The sequence below is a fragment of the Perna viridis genome, chromosome 1, assembly GCF_037379345.1.
Source record: "Perna viridis isolate PV_CMFRI_1.1 ecotype Kerala chromosome 1, ASM3737934v1, whole genome shotgun sequence".
NCBI classification, from domain to species: Eukaryota; Metazoa; Mollusca; class Bivalvia; order Mytilida; family Mytilidae; genus Perna; species Perna viridis.
This window is the reverse complement of record NC_142445.1, coordinates 31525601-31547014: the sequence shown is the minus strand read 5'-3', so window position 1 is coordinate 31547014 and position 21414 is coordinate 31525601. Positions and strand designations below refer to the sequence as shown.

General features: G+C 31.6%; 1 protein-coding gene across 2 annotated transcripts; it reads left to right on the top strand.

Annotated features, from left to right (window-relative positions):
• Nucleotides 1–208: 208 nt before the first annotated feature.
• LOC148628373 (amyloid protein-binding protein 2-like) lies at nt 209–21096 on the top strand. 2 transcript variants are annotated; one of them, XM_088586249.1, is made up of 14 exons: nt 209–259; nt 9204–9292; nt 10139–10290; nt 10628–10751; nt 11101–11269; nt 11743–11799; nt 12269–12301; nt 12796–12863; nt 13170–13275; nt 13778–13902; nt 14344–14429; nt 14968–15158; nt 15549–15714; nt 16660–17782. In XM_088586249.1, exons 2-14 carry the CDS (start codon nt 9237–9239, stop codon nt 16890–16892), a joined length of 1566 nt encoding a protein of 521 aa, XP_088442375.1. In that variant the 5' UTR covers nt 209–259; nt 9204–9236; the 3' UTR covers nt 16893–17782. The 2 variants fall into 2 exon arrangements, with proteins under 2 accessions (XP_088442375.1, XP_088442368.1); XM_088586242.1 differs by lacking the exon at nt 209–259 and adding an exon at nt 3505–3665 and having other exon boundaries at nt 16660–21096.
• The last annotated feature ends 318 nt before the right edge of the window (nt 21097–21414 follow it).

Sequence of the window (21414 nt, the reverse complement as noted above, 5' to 3'; positions counted from 1 at the left end):
GTTGGGCGGGCCCCTTAGAAAAAAAATGTTAAAACATTTGTGTGTTAAATCATGAAAACACACTCACTTCGTAATCCTCACCGGTGATCGTGTCAAGAAATTTTTTTTGGGGCCCCCCTTACCTAAAACTCTGGATCCACCATTGACGGCAGTCTTGTTCCGGTTAGTGACAATCATTTTACGTACGTTTGTGACGTTCCGTTTCAACGATGACAACGAGAGGCGTCAGTGAGTAGGAGTGGTTGCTCACTTAGACAAGGTAAATATGTATTTACTTTTTTGATTTTTTTTTTTTTTTTTTTTTGTTGATTTTTTGTGTTGTGTTTTTGTCAGGTTCTCTGTCTAAAAAGCACCCGAGCAAACTTGTAGCTTCCATATGTTTTAGATCTTACTTATACGTGCTTTTTATGAATAAATATATACATATTTTCTTACCACCCAAATAACAATCATAGATATGATATTATAAACAAAAACATGAAGCACGTAAGAATTGTGTACACATTTTGGTGCTTTTGTAGTTACGCCTTCTAGTTGAGATACCAAATTATGTCAATACCGCGAAAACGTGGATTTGCGCGGGGATTGATTGCCAAAAAAGCCTAAGTGTGATGGAAAAAGCAAGTGGTTAATACCTTGCAGAGAAGTCTAAGATTTCTATTGAGCTTCAGATAAAATCATTGGCATGTCATCCTCGATGAGACCGAGATCCATGTGTCGGTTTAGTTTAAACATATTTTATTTGTAATAAACAAAATGTATCAGACGCAAGTAAAATATTATGCTTATGAAGTCTTCTCCTGAAATAATAATAATTACAATAAAGTGTAGGCATACAAATTCAGTAGTGTTATTTATTTATTTATTACAAAGTTCAGACGAGACAGTAATAAATAACATTAGGTGATGTGGTGAGATGTGATGTGATGTGATGTGTACTAATTCAGCTCAAGCAATAAAGAATCTTTTCGTGCATTTAACGAAGGAATATAAACGGTCCAACACAACCTGATTTTGTTTTTCTGGTAGATTTTCTGAAAGACCAACAAGTAGATGTAGGTCTATATTGCAAAATTCAAGAACCCACTGTAGGTATCTCATTAGTTTGGTTCTTGCATTGCTATGAAGAGGAAATACAAAAAAGTAATGTTGAGCAGTCTCGTACTTATTACAACAATGACACGACGGACTTTGTATAATATTGACTCTATACAAATCAAAGTTTAAAAAGGATGAAAAACTACGAAGTTGAGTTATCAATAAATTTAAATATCTTGGGCCGTAGCAAAAATATTTGGGAAAAGTTAATTTATCACTGGTGTTCAATAAACACGATTTAAATTGTTTGGGTGCCTGCATCTCCCTTAATGTTATGTCTAGTTTATTCCATTCAACTATTGTTGATAGAAAAAGGATTCACGAGTCACCGACAGCCTACAAAAGGGAACAATATCTTCACCATTCCGAAGCGGGTATACTGTAGTAGATTGAATCTTCGGTGGCATTAGATCTTGTAAATAATTCGGAACCATTTTATTATATATTTTATGAAATTAATTTAATTTTTTACATTTTCGTCGATCTCCTAGTTTTTACCATCCGATTTCTCGATAGACTTGCTCCGATTTGGTGAATATCGGTAAGCCAGTTATTATTCTAGCAGCTTCGAGTTGTAAAGTTTCTAGCTTTTGAGTGTTTACTATCCCACAATTTTCCCAGACTTCTGAGGCATATTCAAATAAAGGTCGTATATACACTATGAATAGTTTTTCTAAGTGATTCCGAGAAAGTTTAAATTTTAATTTTCTAAGAATACTAAGATACTTTCTAATCGAGGTGGCTAGATTTTCTATGTGATCTTTCTATCTTGCGTCGTCACTAAAAGTAACTCCCAAATATCCATGAGTTTTGTTAAGCGGAATGTCTTTTCCGTTCAGACTGAAATTTATAGTTGGAACAACGACTTTTGAAAACATCATAATTTCTGTTTTATTTGGGTTAAAGTCCATTAACCATGTTTTTTACCATTTGTCCAACGATAAAAGATCGCGATCAATGACATTTTTATTTCTGTTATGTTGTTGCTTGAGTAGCCGAAAGATGTATCATCAGTAAAAATTCTACAAAGGGAAAATAGATTATCTGCTATATCATTTATATACATTATGAATAAAAGAGGTCCTAATACTGAGCCTTGCCGCACTCCGGCCGACGTATTGCAAAGATCTGACGAAGAAGTCTTTATGACTGTCTGTTATTTCTTATCTTTAAGACAGCTATGAAACCAATCCAAAAGTTTACCTTGTATGCCATATGATTTCATTTTATGCAAAAACCCCCGATGATATACTTTATCAAAGGCATTTGAGAAATCGCAGAATACAAAACATGAAATTTCTTTCTTTTTCAATGATTTGAGTATATCATGTCTCGGTCTTTACTGATAACTGTCTGATCATAATATGCCTAAGTAAAGGGCCTTTCAGAGACCCAACTTACACAGGTTTCTTTTTTTTTTACTTTTGCAAAATATTTTAAAAATGCCTATTTACTAGACTTACGATCTATTTAGGTGAAAGGGTTATAGTTTACTCTAGTCATTTCAACTATAAACGGCGAGCTGAAGTTAAATGTAAACAAGAAATGTTTGTTTGTTTGTTTGTTGGGGTTTAACGTCCGAGCAGCAATATTTCAGCTATATTCAGACGATGAACATGAAATGGATGATAAAATGAACATGAAATGAAAAAAAGGATGGGACACAAGGATAATATGGTCGACAAATTTTGATTGCCACTGGAAAAAGGGGGTATGGGTAAGGTCGGGCAATTTAGCCTCCTGTGGCGGAGCGCAAAGGTTCCTACTCCTATCGAATACCACAGCAGGGTTCTTTAACGTGTAAACAAGAAAAAGACACTTCCAAAAGTACAGTGTTAAGATCAATATCTCCCGATATCGTTGACCAATCAAAAAAGAGATACGTACATCAAACGTTTAAACCTTCGTAATTTAGGGTATACCATGATAATAGTTCCTGACTGAAATGATAGGTATAAATACGACTCAGGTCCCACTAAAATTAACAATCCAGGTTTACGGGGATGTTTTGCACTTTTATTAATCTAGATAACACACCACCACCCCCTTAGACAAAAAATGGTTGAAAATTGTGTGTGTTAAATCATGAAAAAAAAAACTCACTTCGTGATCCTCACCGGTGATCCTGTTAAGGAATTTTTTTGGAGCCCCTTCTTACCTAAAACTCTGGAACCCGCCACTGTCAGCCACCTTTATGGGTCTCTGCTAAACCCAATGGACAAAATACGGAGTCATATATGAAAACCTATAGTCCTATAATATTCGACATGTTGTATTGTTAAATGTTCTGATTAAAAGCCTTTCTGGTTTTATTACCACAGTGGCAGTAGACTAACTCATGAAATGTCAGCATTGCAATCTCAATCTATGAACGACAACTTTCTACTTATACCAGATGTCGCTACGTTCATTTATCATTCAACATGGCGTCTGCTTCAGCTCAGCTGGATTGGGTTCCTGATTCTTTGTATAACACAGCTGTCTCTGCCACTGTTGCGTCATATTATAGACACAGAAGAGACGTTAAGACATTACCAGAAAACGTCCAGTTTGATGTTTATTACAAGGTCATTGTTTATAACATGTTAAAGTAGAAACGGCTATCGTAATTTCTGATTTTGTTTACATTTTTATTGGTGGCAGTCACAATCATGTAGTCATACCCCTAGGGGCATGGTGTTAGAGTTGTATTTGAATAATAGTTTTGATCTTTTTCGTCTTCTTTTCACGGATTTTGTATAAACTTTGCCATGGGACTGGATGTAAACTCATAGTCATACTACCCAAAGACTAATTGTATCTTCACACAGAAATTGTAAACTCTATTTAGAAAAAGTCGTAGATGACACCCATAATAGGGTACAGCGTGGATACTCAAAAGGAGGCAATCATTGTCAGACATAACTATGACATTCTTAATTTAAGCAAACGTCTGTATGTTTTACTTTAATGTGCACTACTTGTTCAGGGAACTGAATGGGCTTTGCCAATGTCGCAATTTGCGATTTTTATTTGATCTGGCAACAAGAATAAACTGTTGGGGAATTTCTTGGTGCCTAGGTTTTGTATATCAAAATTGACAAGAAGTTTGTCAGCAACGGGCATCCCCTCCAATCAAGCAATTGTGTTGCATCTGGTCAAGAGTTAATTGATCATACCAATTTAAGACTGAAGCCAAGCAAAGGTTATTCGACTGGGTGACCCTGTCTCATAATACATTAACACTCCTTGATACGTTCAGGTTTCCCGCATGCTTAATGCTTACCAAAGGCACAATAAACAAATGCTTCTATTGTGTGTTGAAACAAATGCTCCTATCGTGCATTTAAACCCTTGATAAATGAATGCTCCCAGCGTGGGTTTAAATGCACGATAAACGAATGCTCCTATCGTGCATTTAAACACACGATAAACGAATGCTCCCAACCGGCATTTAAACGCAAGATAAATGAACGCTCCTAGTGTGTGTTTAAACGCACAATAGACGAACGCTCATACGGTGAATGCGCGATACACAAACGACGAAAAAATAATAATATTGACATATAATGAAGACAGAAAAATACAGAAAATGAAATTAATGAAATAATATAAATTAATAACAGCAAAAAGTATAAAAATAACAGTTAAATCAAGGAAATAATCAAAGTACAAAAATAAATGAACACTTCTATTGTGCATTTAAACGAATGCTCGTATCGTACGTTGAAATGAACACTCCTATCGTGCGTTTAAACAAACACTTCTATCATGCATTTATCGTGCTTTTAAACAAAGGCAAAACAATGTGTAAACGCAAAGATTCACGAAGGCTAAAATGGGAAACGTGAACATCTCAAGGAGTGTAATTAGTCATCCCTTCAAATAAATTTTCATGGGAGATGTCAATCAGATGTAAATATATAATTGAACCAATCAAAACTCATTTTGTGGTTAAAGGTAAACACATTTATGGCCATCAGTGATTTTGTTCAACTTAATTTACCTCCAAATTTCGGCAGTTTCCCTAAGATAATTTCCCAATTCTGTGTATTTATTACCCAGAATTATAAAAATTCCCAATGTAAAACTGGTAAATATTTGGTTGTTTGCTTTTGAAAAGCCTCTGCGTAGATCTCAAGCGTTTTGGGATCATGTTAATTTTTGTTCCCTGAACCGCTCAAGTAATTCAGATCGTTTATTTTTGGCCCAAAGCACGGGTATGATATTCCATCCGGAAATTCAACTTTACTTCGTTGCACTTCCTAATACACAATCTTCCCCAGATATTTCTGGAGACAAAACCATGTCTCACAACAGCAAATACTACACCAAAAAGTTAACTTAACGTGATGCAGCAGGTTCTAGAACCATAAAGGACCTGTTCTGTACATCCTCATCTACAAGTAGTGATAGAAGTGACACAAAGCCAAGGAGATTGTACAGGAAATTGTTGATGGCATTATTCTAAATGTGTTTACATCTTTCTCCAATCAGTCCAGTGTTGACATTTGTAAATCAGATGACCATATTGAAACGCCTCCATCAAAAATGAAGAAACTTACAGTAAATAAACCACCTCTTATGGATCCTGTGCAATTACATTTTTATTTAGAAGTCCAGTTGAAAAGTTTCAAAATTCAGCTTTTTATGTTGAGGTATACTGGTCTGCTTGTCAACCATTTGACTTGTAGCAGCAGTGAAAAAAAATTAAGAATCTGTTTACTCATGTTTCATTTTAATGTTTTTACTAATTGTGTTCCAGCCAGGAGTACCTGACTACATGAATCAGATACATGTCAAATTTAATCATGACTTTTTCAACCTTTTTTATCAAAATGTCCAAAGTAAACTGTGTTTGCCTTATTATAATTGTCTAACTGCAGAAAAAAACAGGCTTAGACAAACAAACCTTGATGCAATCATGAGAATTTGTCACAGAAATGAAGAGTTAACAAGTGGAGACCTACAAAATGTAGACAAACTTGTTGAAATGTTTAATGGACTTGAAGACAGGAAAATGAATCTATAGTTAACAAAGTGAAACTGTACTCTAAACAGTATTAAAACACGTCAGATTCACTTGTTCTCTTTAATGTTTAAAACAATGAATCAGTTTTACATGCAAATACATTTTATTTGTATGTACAAATGTATATGGCTGTTATTTGTTTTGGCGCTTTTGTCGTTGTCTGCATATTTTTTTCTTAATTTAGTGTAAATTTTCCCAATGAAAAGGGTGGAGGATGCTTTGAAAAAAAGTAACAAATCACTGGCCATGTGCACATGGCTGCATACAAGCTTCACAGCCCTGTTAAACTGTATGGTACATTCAGAAACAGATTTGCCTTATGGAAGAATATGTTAAATCTAAAACACTTTGAAATGCAAGTATTGATAAATGAAGATGGATTACTTTTGTTTACACTTTTCTTAAGATCATTTATCATATTGGCGAGAAAATCAGTAAACAAATAGAAAATGGTTCCCCAAATCCAAATATAGACATAATGGAAATGAAGTAATAATATTCAAATATGAAATAGTAGTATAAGAAAACATGTGAAAACAAAAAAGGGATGCAGTTTATGGGCCATGGTAGTTTGCCATAAATTTTATCCCATGAACATTTTTTTGAATAGAGAGAATTTTAAAGTTTGTTGAAAATTTATAAAAAAAAAAAAAACCAAGTTAACTATATTATAGGATAAATTTAACAGGACAGAGTTCAACATGTTTCATAATCAGAGACTATAGTAATATAAAGTCACTGATAAAATAAAACACTTATTTCTAGATCAAGGGTCAGGCAATTTTGACAGTACATGTTGGGCATTTTATCGAACTTGAGCAGATGTTTGTGTAAGTCTTTTTCATGCTTGAATCGAGAATAAACTTTAAAAAAACACCTGTTTTGTAGTTATTTAAAGATAAATGTTGGATTTTGTGTCATTTCATCAGATACTCTGTCTTATACAAAATATCTGAACGAGCCAATGAGTTTGGTTTCGACCACACATGGACATTCTGATATGTAAACAAAACATCGTATCTCTTGGGGTTTTTCACAACATCCGCAAACTGTCGAAAACTTCTGAGTGATAAAAAAAAGTTGATTATTATTTGTAAAAGAAAATCATGAATACACTTTGTATATTGATTTAAATGGGTTGCTGACTTCTGTGTTAAAAAGATTCAATCCATAAGTTAATAATTACAAAACTGAGACTGATTCGTAGTTTCAGCACCATGTGCCTTGTTACCACTGAAAGATCTGCGGGAAATTGATGGATTTGTCAATCTTTTTCTGATTTAAAGCAAGTAATAAATGTACGAAAATGCTCCAGGTCACTTCCAATAATTCATAAGCACAATGGTGCTGCACATGTACTGTTAATTTAATTATGCTATCAACAAATAAGTTGCTGGTAAATCACAGTCACAGGTGGCTGCACATCGGCTAATATTGGTGCCTCAAACTGTCAATTTATTTCCAATAAACAATTAGGACGCAAGTAGATAGGATGTTTATACACTAATAAAACCATGAAGACTCTAATTCATAAGGGTTTAATTTTTTATGTCCGATATTGGAAAATGGTGGTCGGTCATTTGCAAAATACTGCCCTTCTTTTACATCTTTTGCTATTTTTAAAGTTTGCTTTCAACAAATTTCTCCTCAGAAACTACCAGGGGTTGAAATTCCGAATTTTTACCATTAGCTAAATTTAGCAAGTACTGAAAATTGACACTCACTAAATTTAAGTTTTTTTTGTTATTTCTAGACTTTACCTATATGGCATTCAGAATTCCACCAACAAATTTCTGCAAGATGAAAAATTTTCTACATGCAAAATTGAATTTCAACTGGCATTTAGCAAGTATTTCCCCTTAAATTCTATCATTGGCTACTGGACAGAATTTAATGAAAATTGATATGATTGTTCCTTTTGTATAAATGTTAGGAATTTTCATCCAAGGAAAAAAATGTTGGCTTTTACAAAAATAGAATGTTGCTTATCACACCAGGTGACCGATTCAGGCTACTGTTTACTGGAAATTATCCTTTTAAAAATAGTGCTGAAAAAGTCCGTAAAAGATACTTGTTTAAAAGTTACGAAAGTTTTGTTATTAATTTTTTAAATTTCATAAATATTATTAGTCTAAATGATGACTGACTTTTCAACATAAAAAGCATGTAATTTTAAAGCTTTACTTGTAGTTTAGTCCTGGCAATTCAGATACTGAATGAGTTGTATCTGGTTGTTGAAAAAGAACATTTACATAGTTTAATCCACATGATCTACAATATCATAAATAAATAAATGCAGTCTGTCATTATTCTATAAAAAATTAACTGATACATGTATATACTTCAGTTTTCCACCATGTAATATGTATATTCAAATTTAGATTCAGGCATAAGTTTATTGATACCTAGATATATGTCATTACAAAGTACTATGTATATTATAACAAAATACAAAACTGTTGTTTATTTGAGAACGACTAAAGAGAACAGAGCCCTGTATGAATTTTGAAGTAGTTAGAATTTAAAGTCATTTAGTGACACCCATAACATTACAGACTAGACATGAACTAAATTCAGGAATGTTACATATCATGGGTGTAAAGGCCCTTTCTGCACAATTTTAGTAACAGGCTTAAGCACAAAAGTAGAGGGATTTGGGCTACTAAGGCTCCATTGAGTTTTTTTCAGATAGGATACAAGCTTAGCAAAAAAGTATGTTGGCCAAAATACTGAAGTACAAGGTCATATAGCCAGCTACCGTCTTCAAAAGAAATCACTAGATGTAGACACATTTTACCTACCTTCTAAACTGTAGTTAACATGATTAAAGAATGTGTATGCCTTAAATGAAATTGTGTTCTTTAATTTTAACCAGTGCTAGGGATAAATTGACTTGGCTGACTGTTCATTATTGAAAGTTCCCAGTTTAGGACCACGTATATATTGGCCAGTTTTAACTTTGTACAACTATTGTGAAACTTGGTTACATTTGTACTTCATATATAAACTTTATGTATATATATTGAAAATATATCCCAGAAACCCTGTGTATATGTGATAAAATGCTCTATAGAACTATTTGTTTTTATTGTAGTTATACAACCAAGGGAGGCTTTGCCAGCTTGGAATGGAATTCTCTGAACTTGACACTTTCTTGAAAGTGCTTAATGTTAATGACAAGAGGTAGGAATTTTATTCTCCCAGTGCTCGTATTAGTTACATGATTGTTGTCTAAGCTTTATATAACTTCTACATTCTTAATTATTAAATCCTTATTTCGTATTGGACATCCACATGTACATATTTATTTTATATTACAGTGAAACTGATATGAATTATACCCCTTATATATGTGAATCAGAAACCTGTTTTTACATTAGTTTAATTGCATTTTAAGCCTGTAAACCAAACACCTGCTGATAATTGAACAAAATCTTCAGTCTGAAAAGGGTTCGATTGAGACAGGTTGTCCTATTATCAAAGAGAAATCTGCTTTAAATTTTCCCTACTTTAAGAGGTGAAATTCAAATTTGTGACTAGAAACATTGCCTCAAGATTAGATGATTAAAATAGAGATTTGTATGGTGTGCAAAATCCTTGTTCTCTCGGTATCATATTTGTGATTAAGGGTTCACCTCATCGACATCAATACAATGGAAACAGTAATGGTCCTCATCAAGGGTTTTTATAAGAAATTTATAAATATTGTATAAAAATCCTTGATCTCATGTACAATGTACATAGATTTTTTCCCAAAGTTGCAATTTTCAGTTGCATTGGCCTTAGGTCCTGTCCCCTAAACAGTAGAAAAGTCATAGATCTCTCTGCTCCCACTAAATGGATTGATTTCAAATGTGGTATTAGGCTTTATATTCATGTAGATAGGGCATATACATTGTACTGTAAGTAATTTTGATTGCTGTCCAATATCAATTTCCTATGCAGGTATGGTATACTTAGCACAACTATGCATGTAACTTCATGTTTATTGCTTATTTCTGTACAAACAATGTTTTTTTTTTATTTTAGGCATTTATTACACCACTGCTTCCAAGCTTTGATGGACCATGGAGTTAAAGTTTCAGATATATTAGCTGATGCCTTTGTAGGACAGTTTTCTTCCTCTATGCACAGCGATGAATCATCTAAAGAAAAGTCCATCCAACTAGGTTTATCTTTAGGTTTGTGGAGTTCTTTTTCATGAACATAAATGGTCAATACAAACACATATCTGAACAAAAGTTTTAATTTAGGTACCATGTTTTTCCTTTATCTAGTGTTTAGATTTATCATTGATCATGCATAGTATTAGTAGCAGATGTATGGATGTTATTATCATTTTACTTATTACTACATGTATGTACCAGTGTATTTCAATCTGTATAAATAACTGTTTATTCCATTTTGATAAGTAGATTACATGTAAGAAAATAAACAATAAAATGTGAAATGAAATCAGACAGAAAACTACATGGTACTGATTTTTCTGATTTTCAATATTTCCTTTAAAATTTATAGGTGGATTCTTAGGAGATGCTGGATGGTTTTCTGCTGCTGATAAAGTTTATAAAGTGTGTTTAGAGATTGCACGAACTGAATCATCAAAAGCCAGCCAATGCAGAGCAATGGAATGTAGTGTCAAGTATGTCATGTTGCATTGTGTTAAGATTTATTTAATAATGGTCATAGAAAAATGTTTAATCTTGAAATTTTATTGTGCAATGTGTAAGTTGCTTTATGAAACATTTTGTAAGTTTTTAAGGATAACACTAATTGATCCCTTAGAAGTTCTCAACTACATTTGTTCTATTTTATTTTTTCAGTCTTTAAGTAACATTTTGTCATCTGTTGGATGTGTTTCTTATTTTACTTTTAAAGGAAATGTCATAAGTATTACATTTACATTTTTAGATACTGCTTTTATTAACAAAAAATAGCCAGGAAGATGAATACAAATTTCACCTTATTGTTTATATTGCTTCTATTTTTAGACTTTTACATGTGCAAAATGCTAACTGTAAATACACAGAGGCCAACAGTACTAGTCATTTAGCTTCAAAAATACTATTGGCAGTCACTAATCAGGGAATTAAGGTCAACACATCAGCCTACTACATGGAATGCTGTGCTCTGCTGTTTGCTGAGAGCCAATATAATGAGGTATCATTTCGTTTAATATTGAACAATATTACTTGGGTTTCATTTCTATGTGCTAAGAGCCAATATGAAGAAGGGATATATTATTATAAAAGTTAATAATATATGTATGTATGGCCAAGAAAAAAATATGTCTGTTTTAAGTTTCATAGGATGAAAAAATAGGATATTAGTAGGTAGGTAAAATCATTTTCATTTTTATGTAGACATCTTAACTTTAATAAGGCTCAACTAAAAATGATAGTTAAGCAACATTCCATAAATATACAAATAAAATGTGCTATGTTAGGCAGAAGCAATAGGATAGGTAGGAAAACTTTAAACAAACATGTTTCTTTTGCTGGCCTTGTAAGGGTGGTATAATTGATGGGTGTCATTTGTATCTAGCTCAGCATTTTGTGCAGTGGAAATGCAAATAATCAGTTTATGGTGAATAGTCATGGTTTTGACTCTGTTTTTTTTTAATCAACTTTCAGGCAATGAAGTTTTGTCGGTTGGCCATTAAGGAACTGTCCTTGGCATTACCAAGCAAAGTAAGTTGTGCTTATATGATATGTAACATCCTTACAGCACAGTTTGTCAGGGAACAACTTACTAAATTAATCAACCCCTTTGATGTTTGTGATCATGATCATACTACTATAATGAATAATGATATATTTTTGCTAGTAATATCTTGAACAGTAGATTGATGGACTAGTAATTATGTCTCATATTGTTTTTGCCATGTCTGTCTTTTCTTTGCACTTTTGTATGTGCAACTCCTCAGAAACCACTGCACAAAATTTCATGAAACTTTATAAGTAATTAGGACATGATATGTAGTTGTTCCATGATAACAAAATTTGATATCCACCTAATTTTGTAGGAGTTATTCGTCTTTGAACTCTGGAGGTGGGGAGACCTACATTTTTTGTTGGCAAAAACAAACTTAAATATTTTTCATTGAATAATATATTTTGCCATTTTATATGTATAATATGATTTTTTTTTATTTTTCAGACCATTGTGAATGTATTAAGGCAATGTTCAAAGGTAAATATGTAAGGACAGAATGTTTTTTGGTTAACTTTTAATTTATTTCCTGCTTAAAAAAAATTGGTCCTATGATGAGTCTTTTTTCACTTTTCACAGCTGATTTTTTCATTTTATGAGAAACTATCAAAATGACATGAGTGCAGACATGATTTTCTACTGCTTTAAAATGGAATTTTTATTTTTGGATTTGATATTTTCTTTTATTTATGTGTGGTTTACTTTTGATTTTGCCAGTTTTTACTTTTTTGTTGACTATAAAATCATGTCTGATTAATATATTGAATAAATGGCTTTATCAATTCTCACAGGTGTTTGAATTGATGTCTTGATTTTCTGGAATCCTGTACAATCTTACACTCTTTGTTTTTTTTTTGTTTGTTTTTGTACTTAATTAAGTACTAGTCAAAACTAGGAGTGGATTAGATAGCAGAGCAAGTATAACTTCATTGTATATTTTCTGTTATAAAAAATGTATTTTTTTTTTTAATAAGGCATGTGTTGTGAAAAGAGAATTTGGAAGAGCAGAAACCTTGATAAAACATGCTGTTAATTTTGCAAGGTACACTACGCTCTATTTTATTTAGCTATATGTGATGATAGATATCTATAATTCAATTATGCAGAATAAATTTTGAAGGTAGAATATTGAAATCATTCAAATTCAGAACGAAGAATTCGAAGTATTAATAAGAATATAGTGGCTAAATCATGGAAAATAGTGCTTTTACTGTTTTTTCAGTCTATTGTACATGTCAAACACTTCGTTTAAAACCCTATATAGGTGCAAGATTAGAAAAAGTAGAGGTCACTTAAAAATCTTTTTCAGTTTTACAAAATTTAAATTTGACAAATCTTATTTTTACAGAGAGAAATTTGGAGTGCACCACCCTGTATACGCTGATGCTTTGTTAGATTATGGTTTTTATTTATTGAATGTAGATTCTATAACTGCTGCAGTCAAGGTTTACCAAGTAAGTTTACTTTAAAAAAAAATAGACATCGAAAATTTAATAAAGTGCTAATGAATAAGTTTTATTTTCTTCTTGCTTCCAGGTAAATCATTCATTTGCCCACTTATTCCAATAAAACAATACCCTTTAATTGATTTTGACCATATTAGGTACAAAATTAGTCCTTTGTAATATTTTGAATCATATAAAATTTCGAGTTCAAAGGTGAAGGTTGAAGGGTCAGATATATAAGCAATATGAATGTTGTGATTTACCTGTTATTTTTTTATTATGTTGAGAAAGTTATAGCAATTTTCTAAGTATCACTATAAAAATGAATAGAATGTAGTTAAACCTTTGCAGTGATGATGAAAAATTGAACTATAAGTTATAATTTAGATTCATGATTGCATACCATCGTGGATCTAAATGTATATAATAATAATAGTTTTTATTTAATTTTTCCTCTTTATTTACTATAGCAGTTTTTCCATGGGCATTTTCTCCACATTTATCATTGTAGATTGCATTAGACATCAGAATGGCTGTATTTGGAGGGAAGAATCTGTTTGTAGCAATAGCACATGAAGATTTAGCTTACTCTTCCTATGTAGCAGAATATAGTACAGGGAAGTTCAGGGATGCCAAGTAAGTATGAACATTTATAAATCATGAAAGTTTGAACAGTAGGCTTAGACTGCGGAGCTTAATCTTGATTTATGTTGTTGGATATTTTCACCCAAATAAGGTTAAGGGATAAGTACTTGAACTTCTCTACCAGTGATATAACCATCCAGGTTTGGTGCAATAGTTGTTGATCTGCTGAACCAAAAGTACAGTAAGCAATACTAAGCATTATGAAATTATTACATGTAACATAACAAATGTCCTGTGAAAGTTATTTTTGAACCAGTGTTGTCCAGGCATACTGCATTTTAATTTTGGAGAGGCACTGTTTAGGACCTAAAATTCTTTACCTTGATTTAATGAATATTCTATCTTTTTCTACCTTATACAATAACTATATGTGGGTCTTTCTGTTCTTAATAACAATAAACAATAAAAGAAAACCTGTGCTATATTTTTCAGAGAACATGCTGAAATGGCTATAGAGATATTAGGATTAATTTTACAAGAAGATCATTTGTTATTATCTTCTTCAAAAAGAGTCAAAGGTTTGTACACCTGATGTAATGATATATTTCTTTTAAATCTCTCTTTATAAATGGTATTGTCCATCCATATATAGTATGGTAAGAATTCTGCATGTACATGACATAGTCGTTACTCTCCTGGTGTGACGAAAAAAATCATTTTACCCCAAAAATTTAATTTTATTTTGTCAAACAAAATGGTGGAAAGCCACCTTTACAAAATTCTTCAAAATTTGATCACTGGTCTCTGAGGGATATAAACCAATACTAAATACTATTAAGACACCATGCTAAAACAGTCAATAATATAATGCTTGAATTTTGTAGAAATTTAGACTTCAGAAATAGTGTTATCATTATTGTTGAAGTACTGCTACCTGTTAAAAATGAAACCTGTCTTCGTGGCACATTTCATGGCTTTAAACAAACTATGATATCTGAATTCTTAAAAAAAAAATGCATATAACTATCAAACTTTATGCAACTTAGTTTTTGGATAGTTTTTGTTTGCAATTCTTACCACCACAGCTTTTCTAATTTAATTGTTCCTCATTGGCAGCTTTAATCTTAGAAGAGATAGCAATTGATAGCCATGATAAAGAGGATGAAGATAGATACTTACAGGAAGCCCAGGACCTACATTTACAGTCCCTTGCTCTTGCCAAAAAAGCTTTCGGTGAAAGTAATGTACAGACTGCCAAACATTATGGAAACTTGGGGAGATTATATCAGTCAATGAGAAGATACAAGGTATGGTGTCAAAGAGAGAATTTAATATACAGTAAAACCTAGCAAACACCTGCACTCAGCTATAACCTATCTTAAAATACTGATTAAAATATCTCTATGTAAAAATAACCTGTTTATCAAAGAACCCCTGTCTAATTTGTCTATTTTGTTTTTCCTTTGGAAATCACTTAATACAAGTTTAACTGTATTTATTACTAGAAATTATTAGGACTGATGTGTAATAACATTTAAAAAACTTGCTTTAATATCTAGTCAGTCTTTAAATTCACCTTCTAATTGAACAAAAAATGGCATTGCGTTTCATTTATTTATTTTATTTTTTTTTGGAAGGGGGGGATAATGAATATTTCTTGCAGAAAGAAAATTGGAAATTTATAAATTATTTTACAGGAAGCAGAGGAAATGCATTTAAAAGCCATAGCGATCAAAGAAAGAATTCTGGGTTCTGATGATTATGAAGTAGCTTTATCTATAGGACATTTAGCCTCTCTGTATAACTACGACATGGAAAAATATGATGAAGCAGAAAAGTTGTATCTTAGATCTATAGCAATAGGTATATATGTCTGTGTTATAATTATTCACCCACTCAAAGAGATGTAATACAAATTACCAAAACTTTTATATGCAGACTTATGATTGGTTTTTCATGGATTTTGGTACTGAGGTTTTTCAAATCATGCACATAATTTTCCAGAAAACTCATTATTTATGTGCCTCAACCTTTTTTTCTTTTGCTTACTTTTACCTATACAATTCTTTTTTTTACTGAATATTTACCTCGGATTTTGCCAATTTCTTTTTTGCTTGTTGTACTCATAATATCAGATATTGGTGACTAAACCAAAATTTTGAGTACTTCCTTTTGTGTTTTGTTGTTTCGTACATGTTGAAATCAGCATTTATGTAGCTGTGTTTGTAACAGTCATGCAAGTTCTGTTATATGTGATACACCCCAAAAAGGCTACACATTTTAAATTTTGTTATTAAGTTGATTTATGGGTGTATGTGATGAAATATATAATTATTCATTCCAATCTGTCTGGTCTCACAGATAATTCAACAGTTTCTTTGTATTTCAGTGTCATATACACAGTTATATCCCTTAATTTTGAATCCTTCAATACACTCTGTATAATTTATATCTTCTTAGACCAAGGGTTATATGAAAAACCACATGTAAATTTCTTTTTTCTATAACATTTTAAATAAAATATCCAAAATAATGATATGAATTCTTTCCAACCATGTATCAATTTTGCATGATTCTTACCTGCAGTGCTTTTTAAATTTTGTGCAGTTAGAATATATGTGTTTAAAAAACAATTGTTTGGAATGCTTAAGTGTGTGTTCTTGTAATCACTGGTATTGAGCACTATTTGTAATTTCTAGAATTGTCTCACATATGTTTACAGTAGAGTGGAAAATAAAAAGAAAGTTATCATCTTGTTGACACCATTGTTTATGATGTTTTTTTTTTAAGATGCATATTTTTCTTCAGGAAAACGTTTGTTTGGTGATGGATATAGTGGATTAGAGTATGATTACCGAGGACTTTTAAGACTTTATCGAACAGTAAAAAATGATTCAATGGCTGAGCATTATCATGATGTATTACAACAATGGAATCAGATAAGAGACAGATCAAATCAGGCAGAGGTTGAACCACTAGAATTTACTGTGCATTTAACATTAGAAGAACTTGTTAAAAGTGTATTTGAGGAGGTTCCTTGAATGTTGTAGATTTCAGCTTAGATCTATCTCAGTTGCAGTATTAGTGGTTTAATTATGATTGACCAGAATGAATCATAATGAACAAAGTTTCGAGAATTGTACTTGTCCACAAGTTCCTGGTAATGATCAAGATATAATGAATGATGTAGTAGAAGAGAGATTTACTTGTAACATTGATGTTTTCCAAGGCTGTTATTGATCATGAAATTTTGCCCAGAAAAAAAATCATGGTTTTGACAAGACCTTGCCAAAGTAGTTTATGTTGATACTTTGTTATATAGTGAAGTTTGTTAAGTGTTTGTTACCTATTTGTGATATATGACAGTGCTTTCATTTTTAGAGGCTGTGGTCAATGTTAAGATATTGTTTTTCATTTTTGAGCTATATTGTGTAATGTTTAAATGTATGTATTGTATTTACCATAACTGTGCTGTTTGTCAAGGCTTAAACTAGAGTGGTCTGTTTTCATAGTTTAACTTTAAAACTAGGAACTTAAGTATAACTTTTATATCTAGACCTTTTATGTTAGATAAAAAAAGGGATTCAACTTTTTTTATGTTTAAGTGATATATTTTGGTAGCATGATCTTGTTTTTCTTTGGTCAAAGGAAAGACTGAAGTAACAAGATATGTCGAATTCAATTTATTTCAGTCACATTTATAAGTTGGGCTTTTTTTTCATTTTTGATTGAAAACATCAAAACAGAGTCTGTACACATACTGAGCATTTTTTTAATAAAACTTGTAAAGTTAAACATTATAATTCTTAATTGGACAGGTCAGTCATTATTCTGTCTTTGATATGCATTGTTTGTTTTAAGTGTAATTATATGTGTGTTTAAACAGATGTGATACATATGAAGTTTCTTATATAAATGATTTTGATCTATTAAATTGGAGTACTGAAGGAGACCACCTCTGAAAATGAGATATTTCACCACTTGGAGAGAAATTCACCTTTATGTGTGTCTAACTTCAGAGGAAACATTTTCTTTGATATCTGTCTGTTATTCATGAAAAATCACCACCATTATCTCAATCATGACATTTGTATGACTATTCTATACTATGAGTAAATGTGTTCGTGCATATGACTGGAAAAATGTACCAGTATTTCTTAGTAATTATCAGTACATGATAATTGCATAAAATGAGGCATTTTTAATTCCATACAGTCGAACTTCACTCGCTCGAACTCGGATGGCTCGAACACCCGGGATTTCTCGAACACAATTCAAAGTACCAAAATTTTCTCCTATATAATCAGTATAAATAACCTTGGATTTCTCGAACTTCCATTTCTCGAAAACTTGAACTGACTAGTTGGTCCCTTCGGTAATAAATCTCTGAGAATAAACCTCACTAACTCGAACTCGTCAGCCATTTTGTCAGCTTGGGTAATATAAGGTGTGAAAAACTGAAACCCTTTCATTAATCAGTGTCATTTTAGTTAATTACAGGTAATATTTAAGTCATCACTTATTAGGTAGTTTTGATAAAACTGATTGAAGTTCGAGAGAGTCAGTATGATGAAACCATGAAAGAAAATCGGATGAAAATAAATTATTGACCAATGAACCCGCACTCTGGACGTTTTTAAAAGAAAACGCAGCATTTTTAATGTCCACAAATCAACATAATCTTCTGAAAGCGAATGAAAAAGATCCACGATCTGACATAACTTCGGAGGAAGTAAGCAACGAAAGAAATCCGGAAATATACGAACTTCAATTTCTCAAACTCCCGATAACTCGAACACATTTCAATGGACCCTTGGAGTTCGAGCTACTGAGGTTTATCTGTATTTTCAACAAGTTAAACATTGCACAATTTATAGTGATGAAATTGAGAATGGGATTAGTGGCCTGTCTGTTTGTGCACACCTTGGTCAAAATCTATTGAAGGATGTAGGTGCATACTTAATCTTAACATCTACATAATGTATCTAGAACCCTGCTAACGTTTAAGGTTTTTCCTTTTGAAGGTCAAGGTAACAGATTTGAATTTTTTCATGGGGAGGGGTTGTCATGTTCTGCATTGCCTGTTATTTATACTAGTAGATGAGTGTGTGTGTGTGTCTTCCTTTTTTATCTGAAAACTCTAAAGCACTTTTGCTCTTCTGCACAAATACTATTAATGGTCTCTGATTTTCTTTATTAACTCTTGTACAAACTTTTTTTATCATTTATGAACTGAACTCAGTCAAATTTCCAATTTGTTATCAGCATTAAGATTTTACCCCTACTACAGTTGATTTGTGAATCTCAGTCTAATTGAGAAGGACTCCATTTTCCACTCATAATTAAGGAAGAAAGGTCATTTTTGAAGTGAAAATTGATTTTTGTGTTAAGGCAAATGGAAATAGGGAAGGGTTACCATACAGGCTCTGTTTTCATATACCTGTTTGATATGCAAGAGAATTTTTGTATGACTTGAGAATAATTTAGATTTTTTGATTTTTTACACATACTGCAATTCATGGTGCTCTATCAAATAATGCTTCTATTTCATCATCATTTTTTGTCAAGCCATGAACATTGTATTATTGTTGTATGCATTCTTATTCCATTTTTTCAATCATTTTAGTAGTATACAAGTACTTTGGTGAGAGTTTAATTTATTTTTTTGTGCAAGTATTTAAATGACTTTAAAATGTGAACTAGATGTTGCCATGTGTTATTAATGTTAGGTATATTTTTTAACAATAAATATTCTTTTTGGGATAAATTTAATAAGTTATTCTAATGGCCTATGCACTTACAAGGTCCATGAAAGACTGTGTCATGGAATATCTTCATTAACATGCAAAGCTTGTGCTGAACAAATAAATGGTCACAGTGGTAGCATAAATTACAATTTTTTATTATGTTGTAATACTGAAATAATGTAAATTTAGAAATTTGTATTAAAAGCTTTTTTATAACTCTGGAAACTGAGATATAATTGCAATGATGAAGTAGTTAAGTAGATATTCATAATGTGTTACCTCATAATTGTTTACTTTGTACTCTAAATGTACATGTATATGACAATGGTTTTTCTTCATTGGTTTCAATTAATGTTTATTAAAACATTACTACACATTTACAATCATGTAATTTATTTGTACATTTATAAATTGATCAAGATTAGCAATGGTATACATTTCTTTGTCAGCATTTTGTTCTTGTATTTTGACATTTCTAGTCAGTTTTTTTGTACCTGTTTCAATACATAAATATTTCTTACCATTGCCATTGTGTAATAATTTTTAGAAAATTAACATCTTAATAAGGATCGTAGATATAGCCATATTGCCAAATAACTAGCTTCCAAGAAAGTCTTATTATAGTACAACACAAATTTATCAATATTATTTTCATCATTGTTTTAATTTGTAAAGTAAGAAACAGCAGTAAGGTAACTGTGCCTTTCACATGCATATTTTTATTTAATTGAATTATTTTTTTTGTTGTTAGTTTTGATTAATGTCTTTTTGTTAGGTCAGAATTTGTATCAACAAAAAACTTGTGTGTATGATTGTGTAGACCAGAGTCAAATAAATATTACTGAGTGCAGTTGTTTTATTTTTCAGACTTACTCCCATTATGTAGTTTCAGTCAAACAAGTCCTTAAATTTTCTGAAGGTGGATGATAATTGTTTTGTTTTTTTTTTATTTGTTACTGGTATACTGTCAAAGTTGTACAACTTTTTCTCACTTATAGTTCATGTCATCAATAATCCATCAACTGATGTCTTTAAGAAATAAATCTTAAAGATCAAAGTTTGAAGTTTGTTTTACCATGAATAAATGTTGAGATAAACAGAGATAATTAGTATTGTTTCCTCTTCCAGGTAAATCATGAAGTAAATTATCAACCTATAACAGAAGTAATCATGCATCAATAAAATTTTCACTAATTATTGTGTTTGGTCAAGAGTTCGACCCGCTTTCTGTTCAAGTACTTTCAATTTCTCATGTTTCTATATTTTATCATACTATAATTGTTTTACTACATGTACCAATTATGTTTTACATGTACTTCTCTTTCTCAATATTATTGTAGTATGCTTTAAATGTGGTTAGTGAATAGGCATTGAGAAAAAAAAACATTGATGTATGTTTTAATTGTGAGTCCCTCTAAGTTAGGGACTAAAAATTGATAATCATGTCATTTGAATATTAACCAAAATTGCTTGATATTAAAGAATAAATTCAATTGTTTATTATGTTTTTCTTCTTAGTTTCAACAGAATCTTGGTTCGACTGGGTTAAGACATCATCTTTCTCTCAGAAACCAATTTACATTTAGCTTGAAAATTCGCTTGGCTTCGGCACACATGATCTTAAGGACAATAGCAAATTATCATTGTTGAACTTTAACACTATTTTTGTGAGTTTGTTAGGTGTGACATTTTGGCAGAAATTGAGCATGTCACACCATATTTTATATAAAGACTATAATCCATGAACATTTGCATGATTCTAGTGCACTCTAGTGTCTGTTTCTGTTCCTTAAAGTAGCAAGCACTGCCAAACTAC